Here is a 25,793-nt window from a genome sequence, read left to right on the forward strand (position 1 = left end):
ATGCCACGACACAGCACTGCCAGCTTCACTGCTGAATGTAGACCCCTTCTGTGCCAACACAACCCACAGCGAAAGCTGCAGGATCAACACCGCCCTCCCCTCAACCTTTCTCTTTCCTCAACAACAAAGCCGGGTTCAAGAGCGCCCAATAATTCAGAAGAAGCCAGCTCCCTTTGCCAGGACTTCTATAACTACTGTTTTTAGCAACAAAAGAACAAATAGCAGCTGAACTAAGCAAATTACCTGAGCAGCGGAATTTCTTGCTTTTGATCTGGCCGATCCTTTTGTTAGCCAGTCGGCGGGGGCTGGTACAGCGGGCACCGCTGGTCTCAATGGGGTTTGTGTGAAGATAATCCGCCAACCACTTCAGATGGCAGTCACAGATAAATGGGTTCTGAGCCAAATGCCTTTCAGGGATGAATGGAAATAATTTTACACATTATTTTCAAGTGACCGGTCACTTTTTAAAGTATTAGTCTACTCTAGAGCGGGAATGCGCACAGAATGAAATCACCATTGTGACAGCACTAACTAAGCCATTTCCCCCCGGTTAGCAATCTCTCCTAGTGACCACTAAGCAGAAGTGACAGGAAAAATACATACAGTGTCTGAACAGCACGCAGCGGTGAAAATGTGCCTTTCGCAATAGTCTGAAGCTTGTTGTCATATAAGGAGAGAAGGTTGAGGTTGTGAAGATCCTGGAAAGCATCCACTCGTAAGCAGTTTAACTTGTTGGCATTCAGCAACCTGTTCCAACACAGAAAATGCACAGCGGAAGGTCAGCATGACAGCATCTGCAAACACCACCTGTACAACCTGCCCCTGCAATAACTTAATGCTTCACTGGCCCCTAGGCGGAGATTAGTGAGTTTTGAGCCTACTGCCTTCATTGTTTTTTATATTCTGCACATTGTTGTAATTCTTTTGTCCTAATAAACTTCTTCTGAACTTAAAAGGAAGCAGCTAATGTGGCTGAGAAGTGGCATGCGTTGTGATATTTTATGCATTGGCTCTGCAATCGCCCAGTATGGTAGCACCGGCAGCACTCCTGACATAAGTTGTATAAGCGTTATCTATTGGTCATTTCAGAATGTTAGTGTTCCACACAACACAAAATGGACCTCAGTACATTAATGACAATATGCATGGACAGGTGGGACACACTACCTGTGGCACAAAGGCACGTGGCGATGAGCGAGAGACGTTGATCATCTGTACCCTCGCATGTCTCAACAAGACACATATCATGTGGATGAAAGCAAGTTCCATGCATAATAGTTCCGCTTTCTTCTACCGCGCGGTACCTTCCACAAAGTACCGGATTTACTACTATCGAGCACTGGGCAGGAGTGGGCTAGTGAATGGGACATGGTTTGCTTCCTGTAACCTCTTTCCATCCAGACATTAAAAAAACACTGATGGTAAACATAACTGCCAGCTTAAGAATGTTGGAAAGTTTTTGTAATTAGGCCAAGTATCTTTACTGGGCACATAACAGTAACAATTGTTGCACTTCTTTCATGCACTCTTTATGAATGTTAAGCTCCTTCTCATGCCTGCTCATTTGGGCAATTCTGATGCACCCGAGTGAAGGCATGGAGCTGGAGAATCTTCAATAAAACATATCAGTTATTATTTTTTTACCAGAGTGCTTTTGAATTTATTTTACAACTACTAACTCACAATTATTTCACACTTTCTCTATGTAAGGATTTCAAATTCTTTTTGTGGAAGAGTTTTGATCCGCGGAGTAGGAACGACGAAGAATAGTCTCTCACCAGACATTGCATCACTAAAGAAAAAGGTCAGGTGCTGAAACTTTGTAAAGGTAACATCCTCTTTCAAGTCTCAAGGACCACAACATACGGTGGGCACCATTTATTTTATTAAATAATCAAGTTGGTGACCCTGCCCTTTCATGGTGTGCTCTACTTCTAAGCTCGGTTAGTGATTGTTAGACCAAGCTGTGCAAAATGTTTGCTCTAACACGCCACTGATTGGTCTTGTGCATACCATACAGAGACTGTGAGGAAAAGTGGAGACCCATGAGAAGCCACAGTAAAAAGATAGGCAAGCAGTACAATTTGATAGACCCAGAAGTTCTTTTGGCCATTAATGTAACTTTCAGTACAGTCTGTTAGGGTGTAGGGCCCAGCCATGCTGTTCCATTACTACACATTTGTCTGCATTCAACAGTGAGTACTGGATGAGATGAACAAGTTACTTACCTTCGGTAACGATATATCTGTAAGAAACATTAGTTAGTGTTAGATTCCTTACCTTAGAATATCCCCAGGCGTCAGTCTGGATCCGGAAACTTTTGCGTAGCAGTACCCCTGCGCGTCGGTAGGCGTCGTCTGCAGGCGTCCCCTGCGGCTCCGCGTCCGTCGTCGGCGTCGTGCGCCGTGATGACGTCGCTGGAGTATATAGACGCCGCCTCCGCGCGCTGACGTCAGTTCTTTGCACACAGCATTTCCGCGCCAGGAGACGCAGAGCCATGAGAGAACCAACACTGGTGCCATGTAAAACTAGGGCCCTGAAAGGGATGTCCTTAACCCTAGGTATCAGTCCGCAGAACGGGGAGGATGGGTGGGATCGGTAAGGAATCTAACACTAACTAATGTTTCTTACAGATATATCGTTACCGAAGGTAAGTAACTTGTTCATCTGAAAGAAACACGTTAGTGTTAGATTCCTTACCTTAGAATACATACCCCAGCAATACCAACCCCGGTGGTGGGTCTGCGAACCAATACAAACTACACCAGAAAGTCCTGGAGGACAGAACGGCCAAAGAAGCCATCCCTCCGGACTTGACTGTCCAGGCAGTAGTGCCTCGCAAAGGTGTGCAGCGAGGCCCACGTAGCCGCTTGGCAAATGTCCTGCAAGGGGACTCCCCGGCCCAGGGCAGTGGTAGCCGCCGTGGCCCGAGTGGAATGGGCCCGCAGCCCAACAGGAGGCTCCTTCCGAGCCAAAGAGTAGCACGCTTTGATGCAGAGGACGACCCATCGAGAGATGGTTCGTTTACAGACCGCCCGTCCCTTCTTCGCACCCACGTAGCCAACAAACAGTTGGTCATCCACCCGGAACTGGCGTGTGCGATCCATGTAAAATGAAAGCGCACGTTTTGGGTCCAGACGATGGAGCCGCTCTTCATCCTTTGAAGGATGCGGAGGCGGGAAGAAGGAAGGGAGGGTGATGGACTGCCCGATGTGAAAGGCCGAAACAACCTTGGGCAGGAAAGAAGGTCTAGTCCTCAGAACCACCTTATCAGGATGAATGGACAGGAAAGGAGGTTGGACAGAAAGAGCCTGGAGCTCACTCACTCTCCTGGCAGAGGTGATGGCAACCAGGAAAGCCGTCTTTAAAGTCAGGAGACGGAGAGGACAAGAATGAAGGGGCTCAAAGGGAGCACACATTAGAAAGGTCAGAACCAGGTTCAAATCCCACTGAGGCATCACAAACGGAACAGGTGGAAACATGTGAGTGATGCCTTTCAAGAATCGAGTTACAATCGGGGATTTGAACAAAGAAGGCTGATCAGGAAGCCTCAAGAAGGCTGAAAGGGCAGAAAGGTAGCCCTTGATAGTGCCCAGAGCAGAGCCCTGCTGGGCAAGAGAAAGAAGAAACAGAAGAACCTCCGAAAGAGGGGCAGAAAGAGGATCCACAGCCTTTGCTGTGCACCATGCCACAAATCTGTTCCACCGACAGGCGTATACCGACTTAGTGGAGGGACGCCTGGCTGCCAGAATAACATCACAGACTTCAGGAGGCAAGTCAAATGGCCTCAACTGCCGCCGCTCAATCTCCAAGCATGGAGGTGGAGACTGGACAGGTTCGGGTGGAGGACCGTCCCCTGCTGCTGCGACAGAAGGTCCTCCTGAAGGGGCAGGCGGATCGGGGGACCGACTGACATGCTGAGTAGCTCGGGATACCAGTATCTTCGAGCCCAGTCCGGAGCCACAAGGATAACTTGGGCCCGGTCGCGCCTGATCTTCTTCAGCACTCTGGGCAGAAGTGGTATAGGCGGAAAGGCGTATAACAGACCGCAACTCCACTCGCGCCGAAAGGCGTCGCCGTGCGAGTGCCGTCTTGGAAACTCCAACGCGCAGAACTGATGACATTGCGCGTTCTCTTCGGTGGCGAATAGATCTAACCAAGGCTCTCCCCATTGCAGAAAGATGCCTTGCGCCACGTCCGAGTTCAGACGCCATTCGTGATCCATCGAGCACCGACGGCTGAGTTCGTCCGCCCTGGCGTTCAGAGAACCTGCCAGGTGTTGAACCGTCAGAGTCACGCCCTGACGTTCCAGCCATTGCCAGAGGCGCAGAGCCTCCTGGCAAAGGGTCCACGACCTCACACCGCCCTGTTTGTTGCAGTACCACATGGCGGTGGTGTTGTCGGTGAACACCTGCACCACACTCCCGTTGACAAAGGGGAGGAATGCCTTCAGTGCCAGACGAATCGCCCGCAGCTCCAACAGGTTGATATGGAGCCGGGACTCCACCGGAGACCAGATGCCTCTGATCTCTGCCTCTCCCAAGTGGCCACCCCAGCCCTGGAGGGACGCGTCCGTCACGACAACGTGCTCCGGTTGGGGAAGGGAGAGGGACTTGCCCCTGACCCAATCGCGGTCCGTAAGCCACCACTGCAGTTGTCTCGCAGTGCCCTCCGAGATCAAGACGTGGTCGGACAAGTTGCCCTGATGCTGGGCCCACTGAAACTTCAGGTCCCACTGCAGAGCCCGCATCCGCCACCGAGCGTGATGCACCAGAAGGATGCAGGAAGCCATCAGTCCCAGCAGCCGCAGCGTCAACCTGACCGAAACCCGGGATAGCGGCTGAAAGATGGGAATCAAAGCCTGAATATCCCGAACCCGCCGTTCCGGAGGATAAACCCGAAACTGCGCCGAGTCCAGAACCGCTCCGATGAAAAGGAGCTTTTGAGAGGGACACAGGTGTGATTTCGGCACATTGATGGAGAACCCCAGGTCGTGCAAGAGGTCTGCCGTCATCTGAAGGTGGTGGACGACTGTCTGGGGCGAGCCCGCCTTCAACAACCAGTTGTCTAGGTAGGGGAAGACTGAAACCCCCAACCTGCGCAGATGGGCTGCGACCACCGCCATCACCTTTGTGAACACCCGTGGGGCGCTGGTAAGGCCGAAGGGAAGCACGATAAACTGAAAATGCTCCTGGCCTACCGTGAACCGCAGGTAACGCCGGTGGGCCGGCAGGACGGGGATGTGAAAATAGGCGTCCTGCAAGTCCAACGCTACCATCCAGTCTTGTGGGTCTAGAGCAGCCAAGACCTGAGCTAACGTCAACATCTTGAACTTCTCCTTCCGGAGGAAGCCGTTGACGTTCCTTAGATCCAAGATAGGACGTAGGCCCCCCTTGTCCTTCTTGGGCACCAGAAAGTAGTGGGAATAACAACCACGCCCTACTTCTGGCCCAGGAACGCGCTCGATGGCCCCCTTGGCCAAGAGGGCCGTAACTTCCTCCTGCAGAAGTGTCAAGTGGTCCCCCGACACACGGTGGTTCTGCGGTGGCATGGCTGGAGGAGAGGTCTCGAAGGGGAGGGAGTAGCCCCTTCGGACGATTTGCAGCACCCACCTGTCCGAAGTGATCGTGCGCCAGTGAGCGTGGTGATGGCGAACCCTGCCACCCACTGGCGTCACATGGGGCCGAAAGCACGGACTAGGAGGATTTTGGGGTAGATGCTGCGGGGGAAGGTGTGGTCTGACCCCGCCGTTGTCCCCGACCGCCGCCACGGCGGTTTCCACGGCCGCCACCGCGTTGAAAGGATTGTTGCGGCGCGTGGCTGGCAGCACGTGTGGGGGCGCCCCTTCCTTGGCCACGAAAGGGACGAAATGAACCCGTTTGCTGACGCTGGGTCGAGAGACCCAAGGACTTGGCCGTGACCCTGGAGTCCTTGAAGCGTTCCAGCGCGTGGTCCGCCTTGTCACCGAAGAGGTGACAGCCATCGAACGGCATGTCCATCAGTGTATTTTGGACGTCTGCCGAAAAATTGGCGGATCTCAGCCAGGCGTGGCGACGAATCGCCACTGTCGTTGACATAGCTCTGCCCAGCGAGTCGGTCGTATCAAGACCACACCGTATCGAATATTTCGCTGCATCTCGGCCCTCAGCCACAGCCTGACCGAGTTTTGCCCGCACCTCCATGGGGCATTCTGGCAGCAGTTCCGCGACCGTATCCCACACAGAGTGGGTGTAGCGGCCCAAGAGGCAGGCGGTGTTGCAAGACCGCAGGCCCAAACTAATGGACGAGAAGACCTTTTTGCCAAATTGGTCATACCTCTTGGATTCCCGGTCGGGCGGGGCCGACGGGAATGCGGACTGGGAGGTCGAGGCCTGGATCACCAGACTCTCAGGAGTGGGGTGGGTAGACAGGAACTTGGGGTCGTCCGGACAAGGACGGTGGCGCCTGGCCACGTTCCGATCAACAGGCGGACCTGAAGCGGGCCTGGACCAAGTGCCCAACAGAACGTCTGACAAGGCTTCATTAAACGGCAGCAGTGGCTCCTGTGGGCATGACTGCGGTTTGAAGACCTCGGTGAGGATGTTAGGCCTCACGGCCGCGACGGGGAGCTCAAGGTGTAAGGCCTTGGCAGCCCTCATCAGCACCACAGAATAAGCAGCTCCCTCCACCGATGCCACGGAAGGAGAAGAGATCAAACCAGGGTTAGGAGAGTCATCCAGACCACTGGCATCCCCCAAGTCACCTGTCCAGTCCGGGTCATACTGGCACTCGCGTGACAGAGGGTCCTCGGACCCCTCCCAACCTTCACCGAACTCTTCATCTTCTCCGTATTCGGAGTCAACGATGTAGACCGGCTCCTCGGGGTTCATGGGCCCCATCGACGCCGGGACCGGCGTCGAGCGACGCCCGTCCGGCGCCGCGTCCGGCGTCGGGGAAGGTAAGGGGACGGCGCCGCCCGGAGCCGGCGCCGGCCGGAGCCGGCACCGGAGAACCGGCGTCGCGCGGGGGCGGCGTCGGGGGTAACCCCGATGGCAACGGCGCCGGGGAGGCCGGAAGACCAGCCGGCGCCGATCCCGAAGGCCCTTGCGGCGCCGGGGTCGGAGCCGTCGGCGGCGCCGGGGCCGGAGCACCCGACGGCGCCGAGGCAGGGACACCCGAACCGCCAGGACCCCCAGACGGTAGCACTGGGCCCGAAGGCACCGTAGGCCCCGTCGGAGAACCGAGCGCCCTCATGGCCATGAGGAACGCCTCGATCTCCTCAGGCGTCGCACCGTGCCTAGGGACCGGAGGGTATGAGGCAGGCCGCGCCGGCGACTCTCGCGGAGCCGCGGGGTTGGGGTCACCCGAGCCCCCGGCCGCTTCGCGCGAGCGTCGGGGGGAGTCGGGGGTACGATGACGACGCCCCGACTTCTTATGCTTCCTACCTGACGAGCCTGACGAGTGGTGTCGACTTCCGGAACGCTCGGCGCGGCTCCGCGATCGTTCCCTCGAACGCTCTCTCGACCTCCGGCCGGACCGGGACCGCTCCCGGTCCCGACGTGGGGCCGACACCCGGAGCTCCAGTAGCTTGCTCCCGCCTAGCCTTGTTGGTGAGGGCCCGGCAGTCGACGCAGGAGTCCACGTCGTGGTCGGGGCCCAGACACCGGAGACAGAGGCGGTGATGGTCTGTGACCGACATCGTGCGCTCATAGTCATCACAGTGCTTGAACCCAGGCATCCTATCAGGCACAAGTGAGTAATTACTTCGAAAAACTTGGTCAAAGACCGGGATACTGCTCTTCAGATCTGCGTCCACTGGCGCGGAAAAAAGAAGAACTGACGTCAGCGCGCGGAGGCGGCGTCTATATACTCCAGCGACGTCATCACGGCGCACGACGCCGACGACGGACGCGGAGCCGCAGGGGGCGCCTGCAGACGACGCCTACCGACGCGCAGGGGTACTGCTACGCAAAAGTTTCCGGATCCAGACTGACGCCTGGGGATATTCTAAGGTAAGGAATCTAACACTAACGTGTTTCTTTCAGATGGTGCATGTTTTGTCAAGGCTCCTGTTTACCATCTAGTTCTGGAAGTGATCCCTAACACCTTAGCTGCTTCGCAAATATCCCTCCCCAGTGCTGCGCTGTCCATTGGAACTAGTGCTGAATGGACGTCCAATGGTCGTGCGCAGCACTGGGGAGGTAGCGCTTGTGACGACCGTTGGCCGTCAGCAGCGCTTAAGAGGTTATTCTTTGAATCATAAGTCTAAAAGACAAGTTCTGTGCAAGAGCAATCCACTATGTATGCTTCCAGCATGGAGAAGAGAGATGACAAAACTTAAGATAAAACATGGAGGCACAAAAGAAGTAAGATCCATAGACTTTGTGCAAGAATACAGAAGGACCTATTCACAAACTGCACTTTGCAGAATGTTTTGTAGAATTACAGTAGTACTAAAAATGCACTACAAAATACTATCCACAAAATACATGCAGAGGCCTCCGCTTGTCCTATATTTTTCGGTGTAGAAATCTCGTCCTTCTGCAGAGTCTCCACCCACATTGGTATACGTTTTAGTAGTAAATGTGGAGGGACAGAATAACAGGCTGGAACATTGGGAACTTTTATGATTAAAGGGAAAGGGTTTAGTAGGAGTAAGGAGCAGTTACACAAAGGCTGGGAATGGAATATGGAGGTACCTGCACTCAACCACAAACTGCACTTCTATACTTAGTACTGCTAAAAAGGGCCAACAGTGTTGTAAATGTACTGCAGCTCAGAGCTGGAGTCCAGCACCACCCATGGACACTGAATGATACTGTAAAACCTCCCCCCACCCCCCACCCCCAAAATGGAGGTATGGACTTGAAATAAACCCCATAGGAAATACTATTACAATAAATTAAGTTATGTAAAATAGTTACAAATATAAATGTTAATTTTTTGTAAATATATATCTAACAATGATACATTGTTTATTTTAACATTTGTTAATTACTTTTTTTAATTTACAAAGGAGGGTAATATTCATTTTTATTATATTATCAAATTACTTTTCATTAATTCTATTAATCATTTGTAATAATTAGTATTACATAATAAAATTATATATTTTTACTAAATATATCCAGAGTATTTACATTTCAATTTAAAGTAAAAGTGTTGTATTTTAAAAAACGTTCTACATATAAATATAGAAAATAGTTTACATTAATATTTAGCATAAAATATTTGCAACCATTTTTCGCAAATTTAATAAGCTTTATATTCTTTCTCTTAAAATTAAGCCAAACACCTCAACCAACGGGATAAATGCACACCTTTGGCAATGTCCAGCCCTGATGGCATGGCCTTCTGGTTCTACCTACATATGTGCTTCAGTCTCATAATCCTAGCTCCCAGGAAACAATCTACAGAGTTCAATGGAAATCCACTTCAGTGCACATGGGCCCACAAATGATGCCGAATTAACCTCATAGCTGCTATGGAACGTCCGGCTCCAGTGGTGGACGTTCCATTGCGCAGGTGAGGTTCGAACGTTCAACGGCCGACGGCAGCACTATGGAGGTAGTGGTGCCGTCGGCCGCCGAACGCGCGCAGCACCTAAGGGGTTAAATCCGAAATGGTAACATAAATATGAAGCGTCTGTAATTGTTTGTCAGCCCATTAAAACATTAGTGTAGACGGTCATGCTTAGTTCCCACAATTCCTTGCCTGCCCTTACAACGACTGCTGAGACAATATGTGCATGCAATCATACAGGAGAGAGTTAATAAACACTTACAACAACTGCAAAGAGAAAAGGCCCTCGAACAGACTTTTCGGAAGTTCAGTAATTTTGTTTCCATAGAGAACGCTGCAGATAAAAAGAGAAAAACATAATTAACAAGACCAACAACCAAATATTAATAACAGCGTTTGTCTTATTAAGGCACTTCACCTCACATCTAAATGTCATCCAAATGAGTCAAGGCTACACAGTGCGAGCAAGCAAAGACAGCTAGGAAAACCCCGAGCACTCTTCATCTGTCCCTGGAGAATCCATTTCATTTTGTCGGGTGGCTTTCTCTTACTTTAAAAAAGAGAAATGTAATACTTCTCAAGTAGTTCTGCCTTTAATTCTTTTTCTACATTTTCCAAACATTTGCATGTGAAAGTGAAATAGAATGCTGGCAGGCACAGAGGTGAGATTTTAGGTTGACTGAGCTAACTTTGACACAGCCATATGTGTTCCACCTCAGTAACACTGGAGACTTCCATATGCTGTCTGGCAGCCAATTACATCCAATAGCTCAGTTTTCTGGATCTCTTTGCAGACTTCAGGCCTTATTGATCACTTAGTGGATGGGATACCTCATCACAAACATGGTAGCCATCCTGCCCACTCCATTGCAAGTGCATCATTGCCTGTTACGCTTATAATACGGTCAGTCACTTGTGTGAGTACGTATCCCACTCACCAAACTCTTGATAAGGCTCACCGACTGCATTATCCACTTTCTCCTCTTTCTCTTTTTAGGTTTCGGCTACAGACTGGCAGTTTGATCAATTCCAACGCATACATACATTTAGAGTGGACTTTGGGTCAGCCCCTTGCTCATGAAAGGGAGGCTTTGTTGTCAGTCTAACTTGTCTGCATTTTATTCAATGGCTTTCCAATCTATTGTTGCGTTTCTTCCACCCAGGATCAATACTATCTCACAGTGATTTGATTGAATACGTTCTAGCCATCTAATCATGGCTTGAAGGTATATAGTTTTCTTATTTTACAGAGAGCACTCTCTGAAAGTGTGTGTATCTCCTCTCTCCATTTCCTGTCACTTCACTTTCTCCATCTGATTTCTAGACGCCAACTCTTGTTCCGAATGGTACCCGGTTCTATTCCCTGAGGAAAATATTTAATTTTAACATTTTTCTTAAAGGCCTGTCATCTGCAAATTTTGCAAAGCTGCAAATAACATTCTAACATGACTGTCTGCAAGACAGGCATAGTGTTAGGACATTAAATAAAAATTACCACAGTGCATCACAATGCACCTGTAATGGAGCACATATATGCAAAAGACATTATGCATGCATGCACATTGGTGGCCATCTTAGATGGGGCTTCTTTAATTGAAAACTCTTTACAAAATTGGCAGGAGTCGGCCTGTATGCATATTTAGGCATGCATATACACGTAATTGCCAAAAAGCATAATCAAAGCAAATAGCTCGACCTCTTAGAGAGGAAACATTCTGGTTTTGCCATGATTGTTTAATACAGTTGCAAATGACAAGTGGGTCCAGTAATAGTGAACTTGCTGCAGCATAGAAAGTGAATAACATAACATAAAATACAGTAACAGAACTAATAATGTATTCAGAGTGATTTGATAGCCTATTCCTAAATTTGACCTACAATTTATTAGCAAAGAACCGCCAGTGCAGCAGGGCATAACAATTTTGTTGCCAGAATGTGTTCTGATATATATGCTGTCTCCTGAATATAATTACAAAAAATATTGCCTCACTTGAGGTAATAATAGAAAATCACTATCATTCCAATGGGACAATATTTTTGTAAACCATATTTAGGACAATATGTCAGACGATAAATCTGTAGATGATATTGTGACGTACAAGAGTGTCTTTCCAAATCTCACTTAAAACTCAGACATTTAGTACTTCAAAGTAAATGTGAAGTTGACACCTTGATAACAAGCAAACGCTTACAGCAAAACTCATCTGAGACGCATGTGAACAAATAACCAGCATACTTGGTATGTGTTTCTTATTAAAGATACCTGTATCAAGACGGTCGCTATACATCATGTCAGGATGTACATGCGGGCATGTATCATGACTCGTGGACATGGGTGCCTTGTGACATATGCACGCATGTATTACGATTGTTGCAAGCGCATGCATCATGACATGCCCGCCATTTATTTTGAAATGTACCACTCTAATATGACAAAAAGGAAGCACCTAGTCAGCAAATTGCAGCTTCAGAGCCACTCTTCCCTTAATAACAACATATGCCCTGGGCAATGGGGACCTGCAATTGGGGAGGGGGGCTGCTTGCCTCCTCACCTTTTTGACAAATCGGCCCTAAGGGATGGGGTCTGCCTCAGTGCGGCCGAACCCTGTGACTAGCCCCAGGCTCTGGATTGGCTGCCCATGGGGGTTTGGACACAGGCCAAGGCCAAGCCCTATGGCCCACTCCAGGCCATAACCAGCGGAAGGTTGCGCTTGTCAGTGGGGGATGTGTTGCCTTTACGAATGGTAATAAAACTCGAGCCCTCACCATGCACTGCTAATTTCCACACACATTACATCAGTCATGACTTGAACAATGACATCATCAATAATTTCATTGCAACATTTGTAATGACATCAATGATGACAACACTGTGCATGATGGGGCTACGCGTTATAGTAACCTCAGGGCAAGAGTTATAGTTACTAAACCTAACTGAACGGGAATTTGTGTTTTTTTAGTTTAAAATGCTGTCCATGAAATGTTCACCCAAGTATAACGTCACTTTAACCTTTGTTTTTTTTCGGTGAATATATCTATATATTTATAGATATATAATTTCAAAGTACTAATGAGACTTGAACGATTGGATAAGAGCGGGTAGGAGAAAGTAAACCCCAACAGTGGATTTGGGTGTCGGGGTGTATGATCTTGAAGAAGAGGTAATATGAGGAAGGAAGCAGCACATGTGGAAGAGAAAACGAAAACCCATGCTCTCTCCTGATGTGTTGCAAGTAAAATAAAAAAAGTCTTCTCAGCAAAGCAGTGGAAGGTTAGAACTCATCCAATCAGAACAATAAGTTCAAAATGCTCATGGGTAGGACAATCAGTAGAATAGGGAGGAAAAGCATCAACTCTGAAGCACGGAAGTGAGACAAACTTCAAGCCCTTCAATTATGCAATAGGCTGACGAAAAGCCACCTCTACGCATATTGGAAACAATAGTTCAGACCAAGAGACAGCTAAATGTATTTGCAGCCACAGGACATCATACATAACTCACTATAAACTGGAAACAAATTAATGGGTACATCACAAATATTACACCTGTGCTGGATACAGAAAAGGTTGCCTTGGAATGCCAGCAAATACATAGAATTAAAAGTCACGTTTGATAGTAAACAGCACCAATTAGTATTTTGAGCTGGAACTAGCAATGGAATTTAGAGTTAAACCCAGTATAAAGGTTGTAAACCCTGTGTACAATGCAAATAATGCATCCCGATATTGACTACTCAGGAAGGAACTAATTGGAGAATTATTTCAGCAACACCATGGATAGGTTGTGTATGATAAAGGCTTGAATGTATTTAATCAACACATGCATAGTGACTGGCACCTATTACAGTGGGCAGTATGTGTAAAGCAGAATTTACAATAAAGGGATGGAGAATGGAATTCTCGAAGTCTAGGCCTGTTCTCTCCAACCACGCTCTGCCTCTGGTGACTAGCACGCATACCTGTAAAATGAAAAGGCTTGCTTTTTAAAGTAACAATTTACTTAATCCTTTCGTCTAAACTGGAATATGGAAAGAATGTATTACTTATTAATCTTATTTTTCAAATATTTACAACCACGAACCATTTTAATTTTGTAATATGGTACTAGATTTATTTCAGAAAGACCAATTTCCACAGATGCAAGAGCAAAACCATCAGTTACATGTTGATGACACAGTACAAATGCCTGAAAGTGTACTTTGATTACAGAAGCCAAATGATTTATACCTGTTGATGACACAGTATGAGTTTCCACAAGTGTAGACAGATCACGGAAATCCAATGGCTTATGCAAGAAATGTGAGTTTTGTGTACAGATACAAGGTGGCTTGAAAGTTTGACATCATAAGTTCTACGTTCCAGCTCTTGGAAGTAAAGCAGATGTAGATAAATGGGTTTTATACCTGCAGCCAAACATGCCAGGGATTCCTGGAGAATGAGCATGCAAGGCACTCCCCTTTCCTCTAAGGTGAGGTGCATACTTACAGCGAGTTGAGGGAACGCAGGCCTTGGAACGCATCAGGAGCCAGCTCTGAGATTTGATTGTTGCTCAAGTCGCTGAAATTAGAAATGGCGGCACGCAAAATTAATGTGATCCTGTTTCCTGAATAAAAGAAATTACTTAAATTGCACATGAATGTAACTTGACGTAATAAAGAGTTACTAGGCTGAGAAACCATGAGTTCAACACCCTTCATCTGAAGAAGCAACACAAACAACGTTTTTGTAAGAACAGATTTTATTAGAATATAATTTCGTGCATTTCCAATTATCTGAATCCACCAGTGCTGGAAACAGAAAAGGGTTATCTAGGAATCCACAAATAGAAGAGGTCGCGGGAGAAATGGAGCAGAGGCCCCAATGCATGCATTTTTACAAACTCGATCCATAAGAAACTTAAATCAATGAATAATGAAAAAGTAAAGCCAGGCATATTTTTCTCCCCTGATTAATAAAGCAAGCACTTAATGTTTAAGTAGTCATTTATTTCTGCTATTAAGTTCCAAAAAACAATTCAGCGTTGTATATTATACCAAGGGCATATTTGTGTAACTGCATAGACAGACCTACATACCTCAGTTACCTACAGAGGGTTAAAGTAAAGCACTTTCATAACTCAGGTTATCTCTTTGCAACCGCATGAAGGGATGGCAGCCATTGTTTCCTCGCATGGGCGTCAGCATCTGCACAGAGGCATAGCAGTGTCACGCAGAGCTGCCTTCGACTCCAGACACCTGCTCCCACCAAGGTCCTGAACATTTCAAAGACATTAGGAGCTAGGCTCAAATCAGCCTTACACTGCCACCAACATACCGCAGACCGCTGCCCCGCATGTCACAACACACGCGGAGTGCGCACTGACACCGCTGCATGCATCCTGTTGTGGCACACTCAACGGGCACAGCGGATCTGATTCACCTGGGTAAAGGCGGAACCCAGTTCTAGAATACAACAAGTGCCATAAGGAACACACCAGACTACAGTCCGTTCAAAGTGTGGCCATTAACCTGATTTCAAGGATTGCAAAATGTGATCTAACCCCAATGGTGGAAGTTCTTACTGTCCAACTCTGGTTCTGTTCAAGGTTTATGTGTGATACACTGCAAAGTATAAGACATAACCAACCCGGAAATACGGAAGACCAACTACCTGAGGAGAGCCCTGTGCTAAGGATACCAGGGCCTCCAGGGAATGCCACGATACTGTGATGAAAGCCTACGCTGGGAGCTTTTTCTGCCACTGCCCCCTGAATATTAAAGAATACTGTCATTCATCCACAAAAAAACATAATGGTGGCCACTTCTGATTATTGGAACAGATGGAAAAACAGTCACGAAGAAAGTGCTCCTTCTCCTAATCAAACATCTAATGACAAGAAACAGAAAAAGGGGAAAAAACACCATACAGCCCACTCACATTCTTCGCAACTTCTTGTATGGTGAGAAGGCGCCAGGAGGGATGACCTTGATTGCATTTTGCTCTAACCGCCTGCAAAAGAAAAGTTTTAATAGTAATGAATAACAAGCATTAGCAAAGTCAGTTCAGTTCCGTAAATCTTTATTTCGACGATTAAAAACCATCATAAAAATACATTACACAATAAAAATTTCATTAAATTACATTTCTGAACTTTTGACAAATTAAAACTACAAGGAGTAGAACGTACAATTCATAGAGAGAAATAATTATTATGTACAAAAGTTGGTTAATTTCTTGTGTTTCTCAGTCTTACTGCTACTTTTAAGAAACTTATAATAGAGCATAAGGTGTGCGTATCACTAGCTCTCTGTAAGAAAAGCAGTGCAAAGTCAACTGGGTTTCTCTTTCAGCCCTGGCTAAATACCAAAAAAAGGATTGCTTTTCTCTAATACTTAAATAACATTAATAATTGTAATATATGATGACTCTGTATACTTTTGAGATTTAAAACAGTATATTATGCATTGCTGTGCAAACACTCCATACGTTGCAGAATGATACCTCAAACAGGCAATAACATTTGGAGAGCAAGAAGTACTCCTCTAGGCCAAGCCAAAGCCCACTCTATGTATATTTAAAAGAAGAGGCATCAAAAGGTCCTGCAGAGAGCTGCAATCTCAAACCAGACCTACAAAGCGAATGGAAAACTCTACAATGTAGCACCTAAATGGCTCAATTTACTGTAAGTTATTTGCATCAGGGTTATCTTTTAAGCAATGCGTTTTTTGCTGTTGAACCTCTTAGGAAGGACTGTTGGAAAGAATGTGGAAGAAAACTGCGAGGGCAACAGACTCAATTCAGTAGCAATGTACAGCACTGCAGGCAAAATATCAAGGTATGAACCCGGCTAGCCAGCTCGCTCTGCAGATACAGGTTTGCTTATGCTGGGAACATCGAACATTATATTACATTCTAATAGCATTTATGTAGCGTTTTACTACCCCTTCCAAGGCCAAAAGCACTGTAAAGTGCCTTTAATCGACTCAGACACCCTACAAAGGGGGATAGTGAAGAATCCAATAATGCACAAAGCGAGGAGCATCACACCAACTCTTAGGTGCCCACTTTGTTCAGAAAGAAAGTATATACATTGAATTTCTGCTTGCAGGCCCAGTTATCATCCGATCTTCGGCTTTATCGACACAGAATCAAATTAATTTCAAAGAGTACAAATTCAAGCCCAACCTTCCGTTCAAAATCTAAATAGATGCATCCCAGGATCACAGAAAGCAGATGAAAATCAACACATTAAAAACATCTGCAAGCCTCAATTGAAACGCAAAACAATTACAAGAGTCTTCATACCCAGAAATATACAAAACAAAGTAAATGTATAGGCATTTATATAGCGCACTACATACCCGTAGGGTCCCAAGGCGCTTCGACCGCTGCGAAACCCTTCCTGGCTTCCCTGAGAGATGGTCCCTTAATGGGTATCTCCAGGGTGAGAACAGGCATCCCCGGCGGTCTGGTGGGGCCGTTAGTGAAGATGAGGCAAGCTAATGCCCAGAGTTGCCGAGTGTGATCGCTGATCAGAGTGGGCACCGAGGCGAGAGAATTATCGAGTCCGCTGACCCTGGTCCAGAAACCTGCCGCGTCGGGAATCGAACCCTGGTCCCGGGCCGTCCTCTGCTCTCGGGTCTGCCGCCTCTAACCGGTGAGCCACACTACTTCACTTCTTTACTGTGCCACTTGCGTAAAGTAATTCTGTTTATACCCAGGCAGAGAGGATACCCACACCTTCAGGATGAACACTCTTACTCTGGAAGTAAGTGTTCATTATTAGGCACAGTTGGTAGGTATTCCAAGAGAGATTAGATGAGGGTGAGAGATACTCAAAACTGCCCCTTGTATCCCCAGTCCCAAACACTAATGGGCGCCTTTTGACCATTATGTTAGGCCGGCCTTTTAGTATCAAGTGACTATAAATACAAGAGCAAAATCACTTTTCTAAATCGGAAAACTGTGGTTTTGCAGTCGCTAATGATTTTACTCACACTGGTTTCCATATTGAGTATATCTGTGGGTCATGAGCTCACAAGCCAAGGAATACCCAACATAATGGTGCTGGTTTACAGGAATGAGCATCCCTCCAAGAAGGATACAAATTAGAAAAGTTAGCAAGTGCACTTGAATGTGCTTGTTTTACCTCCCTGCCACTACTTCTCAGGCTGATGCCTGGTGAGCTGTGTCTGACATAGGCTTCCATGTCTGACCTGAAGAGTTTTGCTATAATGTGAAATTCATAAATCTACACTCACACGAGGTGAGTGTAGTTTACTCGATGCAATTTACTAATTTCTTTTAGAGTGGGACCCGACGAATCCCTACATCTTCTAGCGGCCATAAAGGCACACTATGCTCAACTGAATAGCAATCTTCAAAACAAGTTTCAGCTCAGAACCCATGCATATGCAGTTTTAAAGGAAGCATTAAACTTCTTTTTTAATTTTGTGGATGAGGAAGTGAAAATTAAGCTTTATTAACCCACTATAAACCCAATACTGCTGAAAATCTGGTGACAATGATCTATTACTTCTCGGTGCCCACTAGGATTATTCGCAGTTTAGTGCAGGTATGCTGGCATAAAGGTGGCGATACTAGTGCTCAAAGTGGCAATGAATCGATCCTTCGGGGATCTATTCTAACTCCCTTATTACTCAATTTCTACATGATCCGTTTAGCCAACCTGAACTGCTCTTGTAGTTCTGGCATAGCTTTCTTTACATGCTGACAACACTCAGGCTGTGTTGACGAAACAGCAGATATAATCCACATTTGTAAAGCGCGAACAATCACCCGTAAGGGTCTCTAGGCGCTGGGGGCCGTCGAGAAGATTAAGCAAGTTCTTGCCCAGGATCACATGGTGCTGGGCTAATCTGCTGCCGGTGCTGGGGATCAAACCGTGATCCCCAGATTCCAGAGTCAGTCGCCCTGGCCGCAGGGCCACACCTCTTCCACATATATACGAGACAGAATCTGCATTCTGCAATTGCCTATCAGACATGAAGGATGGATGAGTGCTGATCATCTCATACTGAATGGGGACAAGATGGAAATATTTTATTCAGCTCTCATCCCTCGTCATTCTGCAACCTCCGTTTCTGGCAACCATCTTCCTTTAGTCTGAAGTCAGTATGGCTCACCTGCGTAAAATATTTGGGCATAAAAATACACTCACCTTTCTTTCTGGTGGACCAAGTCAATTCCATGAGAGAGGGCTGCTTTTTTCAATGATGTTGTTTGATGCATAATTTATATCTGTTTGCATTATGTCCAAGGTGCAGATTACCAATGCCTTTGTTTCATTGTCTTCATCACTGTATATCGATCTACCTTAGTTTCCCAGAGTACTTAATTCATAAGGTTTAACTCATTCAAAATAATATGGCTAGATTGGTACTTATAAAGAAGATAGGAGACCATATAACTCCACTTCCGACCTTTTTACATCGGTTACCTGTTAAAACTTGCATCCTCATTAAATATATGTGTCTAGTGCACACAAAAATCTCCTCTTTATCAGCCTCTGTTTTCAGGTTTTGGCTTAGTCTTCATCCGAGTGTGAGATCATTAAGATCGCAGAACAAACTCGTCCTTGCGGTTCCTAAACACTGCCACAAAAATTCCGGGGTTATGCTTTTTCTGTTTCAGGAGCTAAGGAGCAAAATTCTTTGCCCTTAAGTTTTAGACAAATTGCAGACCTTTAGTTTAGGAAGGTGTGGAATACATGACATGGTTGTTGAGATGTCATTTCTAGCTGGTTGTTCATGGTTTCTTCTTGGTTGTAATTAATTTGGTGGTCTGAGCTAGTTTCTCAGCGCTATGATACCCCTTTGTAACTAGCACCAAGATAGCCCTTGAGGGGAATACAGTGCTTTACAAAATAATTAAGATAAACTAAATAAATAAGGCCACTAAGAAATTGTTAAATCACTACTACATTTGTACTAACCACCTTGACTAAAAATGATCCTACCCCAAGAAACCTACAGTTGATGATGAGCAACGGGCTGATTCCCACACTCCACTTCCACCAACAAGGATCGTGGATTTCCTGCAGTAAGTGCTTACCCCTCAGGATACGGGCAGTGCAATAAGTAATGTTTGCAAAATAACCGTATCTTGAAAGCTAAACACGAATGCTAATACTACAATCTAGCTCAAAATCTAAGCTTTTTGAACTTATCCAAGCAAATAATGAATGTTGTTCTTTATTAAAAAGACATACATATTTAATACATATTTCATGTCGCTGGAAGATACTAGAAACTATGTTTCGTAAATATCTGCATTCATTTGATTTTATTTAATACGTGCAACATAGGGCTGAAAACAAGGAGCAGGCCAATTGGGAAGAGGGAGAGAGGCAATATTAGGGTTGTAGGACAACAGCAAGTGAGAAACTACTTACAGGAAGAAGACGATTTAAAAAAAAGGTTAAGGGCATATGAGGCATCCAGAGAGAGTCTCTGTTTATGTTGCACTGTAGATCTAAAGCTCTTAGAGTCAGAGTGTTTTTGCTTGAGGGAGGGAGATCATCCCATAATTCTGTGTCTGCTGGGTTGGGGTGTTTCACACCAAGCCTTTTCTTTAACATTTAGTGGTACTGTGCTTACTGTTTTTATTGGTGCGAAACTATATTTCAGTCAATACAAATAGGTTAGTTTCTGTTAATATCAGTTGACAAAATGATAAGACAAGCATATTTGCCAGGAATCATTCCCCTTACAACCAAGTAAAGTGAAAACACTCATATTCACCACAGTTGATATGAGACAGGCTAACATGTATAGGTTTAGAATAGCATGAAAATTGCATTATAGGTGCAAAAGTACAGAAATCAGACTACTGAGGCTGATAAGGACTACTGCGTTCTTGTTGACTAATTTTACTGGTTACACTATCGTTTCTATTTACAAAATGAGCTCTGTCTACCATAATTTGCAAAAAATAAACACAGGGGGCTGTAGTAAATTGAGAGAAATTGACCAATTAGACCAACATTCACCATTTCGTTGAAAGAATGATTATAAACATTTGTGATTTGAATAAGAAAAAGGCAAGGACCGCATAAGATTCTGAGCCTCAAATGGAGCCCCTTTCCCCCGTAATCCTGTTTTGGGTGCAAATGGGAGTATGCACCTGAATCCGTAAAACAACTCACAAGAAAATGTTAATTTTTTTCTGGGTAAATATGTGAAGTGAAACATCCCCTTCATGTAAGTTTCCCAAAAAAGCAGCATTACCTCATTATTCCCCACTGCAACAGGCATTGCAACAGGCAGGACTCGGATTGGAGGTGACACAGTATTGGGAAAATACCATAACCCAGGCTGTATTACTGCCCTTCAATACTGACGCACTCAGAGGGAGGCATGAAGAGGGTAAAGCTACATTGTGTGTTTTACATAATTATCTGCCTTGCCGGTGAGGGGGCAAAATACACAAGAGACAGATTGATTTAAAGTCACATTAATTAAGTAGCCAACACTAATGCAGTCTCCCAGGGCCTCATTTACGAAAAGTGACGCATCGCTCGGTGAAAACAATGATGCGTCACTTTTCACTACACTCTCCATGCAACACTAACGATGCGTCATATATACAGTATGAAGCATCATGTCGCAAGGAGTTACAGATACGTCAGTATTTCTGACGTATCTGTAGGCGCAAAAGTGACGCATTGCTGGAGTGTGTCACAAAAGTGACGCAACTACAGCAATGTGCACTTTTACATGGGCAACTCTCATGTTGTTAGTGCCTGCGTCAGTCTTACGTCTGCCATGAGGCAGGCATAAGATTTTGACGCATTATTTATTTATTTACTTATTTATGTTTACCATTTGTTGAGCGCGCTGTTACCGGGCGGTGTCCTGGCGCTGAAACGATACATTATCTCCAAGAGGCAAAGAAAGTTACTGGAGGTTAAAAAGCCATGTTTTGATATTTTTCCTGAAGGTCAGGAGATCATTGCTTTGTTTTAGGGCGAGAGGCAATTCATTCCAGGTGTTAGATGCTCCGTGGAAGAAGCTACGGCCTCCCCAACGGGCTTTCCTAATACGGTTAGTCATGACCAGGCTTTTATTAGCAGATCTTAGTTGTCGCCCTGGTTTGTACAGTTGGAGGTGTTCTTGAAGGAAGGATGGACCTATTCCATTTACTGCCTTGAATACCATACAAAGAGCCTTAAACATGATACGTTTCCGTATTGGAAGCCAGTGTAGATTTTTTAATTCCTGAGCATTAGCGTCCAAGAAATGGCGCCGTGAAATCTCATAGATTTCACTGCGTCACTTCTATGACCCTTTCTTGCATCAGAACGCCCCCCGTTGCATACATTATACCAGGCGCAGGTACAATGTGGCATATGGGTTTACAAAGTGACGCATCTAACTAGATGCGTCACTTTGTAAATATGGTGCAACAAGGCACATTTTTTACTCCGCTGGTGCGTCACAAAAAGTGACGCACCAGCGGCGTAAAAGTGACGCAAGGGCTCATAAATGAGCCCCGCAATGTTTTGCACAACGCATGGCTGGCCTCCTCTTTTGGGTGTGTCTGAAGTACTAACCGTTCACAATGGTTGGAAAACGTATAAATGTTAATAAACCTTGATTGCCATCATGGAAAATTCTGCCCACCATCACTGCCTAAAACTTAAGACAAAGAAGCTCAAGAAAAGTCATGTCTGTAACGTTGCATTCGGTGTCTTTTGTTTGTCTCTTGTGGGGCCGAAGCAGTACAGCTTTCTAAGGCCGCCATTTTGTAATCCTGAACTGGAAACAAAACACATAAAACTGTGATAAGGTGCAGAAGTGATTGGCTTAAGTGTTGTAACTTCCTGCAGACAAAAGCTCCTGGCGGGAAATGTCTCGGGGATTCTAGGAGCGCGGAGGCGCGCGGATCTTGTGATGTGCCTGGAACACATTGCCCAGATGCGAATACTCTCACGTGCTAATAAAACTGAATGCTCCTCCTGCACTGGTCCCATCTGCTATTAAAGTTAATGGGGGAAAGGCAGCTGTTAAAAGGACTGACCATATATTTTAGTTCAGCAGTTCATCACAGCTCCTGAAGCAGCATCTCCATCACTGATGGCATCGAAGAACCCTCTGATCGAGGGGAAAGCATAGGTGCTGGAAGTAGGGGTGCTGGCACACCCGGAAATAAACATTCTGGGGTTCAGGAGAACATGCAATAAAAATGCCTTTCAATTTTGCCTTTAGCTTGTCATCTTTCTGCGCTTTCAAAGACACTGGTCAAATGTCAAGCTGCTGTTTATTCCTTTCACATGGAAATTGGGGTTTAATTTTCAAATTCTGATTAATTGTGAAAAGTGAACTGTGCAAAGATCTTGCTGCGATACAGACGGTGTGAAAGGAAAGGCTGTAGGATGTTATGTGCAAATTATAATTATGCACCGAAACCCGATTTCCACACACTGTCGTTTTATCAGTAAAACTGCAGTTCTGTGAACATTTCGTGGCTATTTGAATTGTGCTGTTTGTAAATGACAGTGTACTACCACACTATGCTTTATTACTATATTTGTGACAGTATGCTCCTTGTGCACCACCAGTTACAAACCACATCTATACCACTAGGGCCGGCTTTAGTGGCGTCTGGAGCAACAGTCTTTTTTGACACCCCTCAATGACCTCCTTCTCCACTAATTCCCTCACCACCACCCTCCAACAGTGCCCCTCATCTCTCCAAGGTCTCTCACTGACATGCATTTCATTTTTTAATAGCACTACTCATAGTTTACTCACACTCAGCTCTGTGATCTGTATGGTAAACATTCTTTACAGCAGGCACATTAACCCTATACGCAACTTTATGTTGAGTTAGGACAAAACTCCAATCTCGCACCAACAGGAACATTAACTCCTCCCCTGCTGGTTCTACTGAGCGGGTGGGGACGTGACGGAACCGCTCCGTCATGAGCACAGCGCAACCGCGGCTGGTGACGGAGCGGTTCCGTCATCAGCATGCGCCCGTTGCACGGCCGCCCCACCCCCTTAGCACTGCGGCGGAATAGCCGCCTCAGTGAAGGGGTTAATCACCAAGTTATGTTGACATTTGTATTGTTGCCTGAAAACTGCTGAACATACAAGAAACTCTGCAGCTTGTGCTATTAACTCATAAGTTATTTTTAAAGACTCCCACCCCCACCCAAAATCAGGCCCTGTACACCCCACTCCTATGAAATGGGCGTGTCTCATTTGCTACACTTGTTCTCTGTATGATGCTTGGATTTTTCATAATCACTATGACTTGGGTGCTGTAACACTGATGGCAGCGCCCTCACTCTGAAAATTGGTACAGCCCCCCTAGGGGAAACTGCAATGATCTATGCGACAGGCAGCCATTGGGCTAGCTGAGCGACCACTTGTTCCATCTAAAACTGGTGAGGGGTGTTTTTGCATTTTAGCGGTGAGTCTAGATTACTCAGAAAAGGAATAGTTTTGGACTCCAAGAGGAAAAAAGTGATAAGACCCATTCAGAACACTACATCAGGTTTATCAATAAGGAGCCAAATTGACATTGACTCATGACTATGGGGAATCTGTAATATTTGAGGAATTTGCGATGCAAAGAAATGCAATCTTTTTTATATGAACCTATCCCCTTAAAAATACTGCCTGTGATTGGATCTGTGTTTAGTGGGTGCATGTGCTTATGCTTTGATTTAATGTTTGAAACTTATAATAACAATAGGTAGGGATGATTTGAAATGGGGCTTGCTCGACTGTGCTATTGGAATCACTTTGCCTGGCCGATTTGTTCTCCTTTACTCATATTGAAAAGCCCCCCCACACCCCTTCCATCCCACAAGGCTAACCAGAAACTTGCCCTTCACAACCCTCCCAAGTGGGCACTCACGGATACAGCCCGACCACATAGTGCAAGTAGGCACACTGCTAGGCAGGTTCCAAAAGTGTCTATTGCCAGTTAAACTCAACACACAGGGAGCTGTTCTGGCCATCAGTAAGAGGCCACAACCAAAGAATGCTTCAAGCTGAAACCAGGTATAATGTTAATAAAAACATCGGCACCCACATCAAACACAGGAACGCCACCTCGCTTTAATAAAGGAAACTCCCAGAGTCTGCATTGAGCTGAGCAAAGGAGTCTGGATGTTGATCTGTGTTGCATCAAATATTGTCTGCCGCACTTGGGTAGCTCCACAACTCAATTCAGAGAATAGATTAGAACCAAAGACCTCACAGTGCAGTCTGGCTTCGTGATAGGTCTTACGCGTGAAATGGCAGATGCTGTGATACTGGGAAGCAGACAGTAGAAAGTATGATTCTTTGTTTAGAACAATGCACATGTGGAAACACATCCCCCTCACATTATATACACACATGCTGAGAGTGCAGGCGAGAGCCTGTGAATGTGTGAAGAGCTCTGAGCGATGGTGAAGGGGGAGGACACCACTCCTCATGGAAACCCCATTTTATAGGGCCCAATGTGCCAGAAGCCTCCATCTATCCACTCGTAGGCGCTTTTCCACCCCCCAGGAGCTGCAGCAGTTTCAGCGCCCCTGCCAGCCAGCACGTGAAGCCTGAAGACAGCAGGAACCCTTTCCCAATGAGAAACAGATTGTGGGCTAAGCGGTCAGCCCTGCCAGAGTTTTAACGAGAGTGCAGGGAGATTGTGTAACTGCTCAGAACGACAGGAAGCTCCACTAACTTCCAGATGGGGGAAGTTTCCCCAGGCTTTAAACAGTGCCACCTGCAGATGGAAAGTCACTTGCCTTGCAGATACGACTCGAATCCCAATGAGTTTATAACTCAGTGAGTCATAATCAGTCACTATGAATTTTGGGCCTATGGCCGACACACTGTGCAGCATCCCATGCGAGCATTCTGTAACCTTATTAACAAAAGAAAACAGACTATCAACTGCTGCGAATACAATCTTCAAAGCAAGTGCATGTCAAATCCGACAAATCTTGCTCTTTCAACCCCGAGCCCAGCATGTGCATCATGTAAATGACAATCTGTGACTAAACAACACTGCCTAATGGTAGGAACCTGGCAGCATCTGACAACACACTGTCAATTTTACTCAACATGGATTTGCGCAGTTAATTTCCTTTATTTATTTCAAGGGTTATTCACAGATATGCCTGTGGGTCTCTAACTACCCTTCACCCAACACTTTCAAGCTTTTATTTTTCATGACTGAAGATGCCTTTATTAAAAACACACTTTGGATTGCCAAGTTAAGGAGCTAACCCAACTCTGACCGACTGACACCGGGTTTCAAGATTCATAACCCCAGATCCCTCCCGAAAAGCA

At 46.0% G+C, this 25,793-nt stretch overlaps 1 protein-coding gene across 3 annotated transcripts in view; it reads right to left on the reverse strand.

Annotated features, from left to right (window-relative positions):
* SLIT2 (slit guidance ligand 2) overlaps positions 1-25,793 on the reverse strand; it is a 650,203-nt gene that overhangs the window by 184,613 nt on the left and 439,797 nt on the right. For all 3 annotated transcript variants that reach the window (XM_086964039.1, XM_086964038.1, XM_086964040.1), the window contains exons 10-14: positions 15,418-15,489; positions 13,987-14,058; positions 9,764-9,835; positions 604-747; positions 244-407 (exon numbers count right to left, since the gene is read on the reverse strand). In XM_086964039.1, the coding sequence (XP_086820165.1) occupies positions 244-407; positions 604-747; positions 9,764-9,835; positions 13,987-14,058; positions 15,418-15,489 (524 nt within the window). The remainder of the gene's footprint in view (positions 1-243; positions 408-603; positions 748-9,763; positions 9,836-13,986; positions 14,059-15,417; positions 15,490-25,793) is intronic.

Source organism: Lissotriton vulgaris, chromosome 3_2 (genome assembly GCF_964263255.1).
Source record: "Lissotriton vulgaris chromosome 3_2, aLisVul1.2, whole genome shotgun sequence".
NCBI classification, from domain to species: Eukaryota; Metazoa; Chordata; class Amphibia; order Caudata; family Salamandridae; genus Lissotriton; species Lissotriton vulgaris.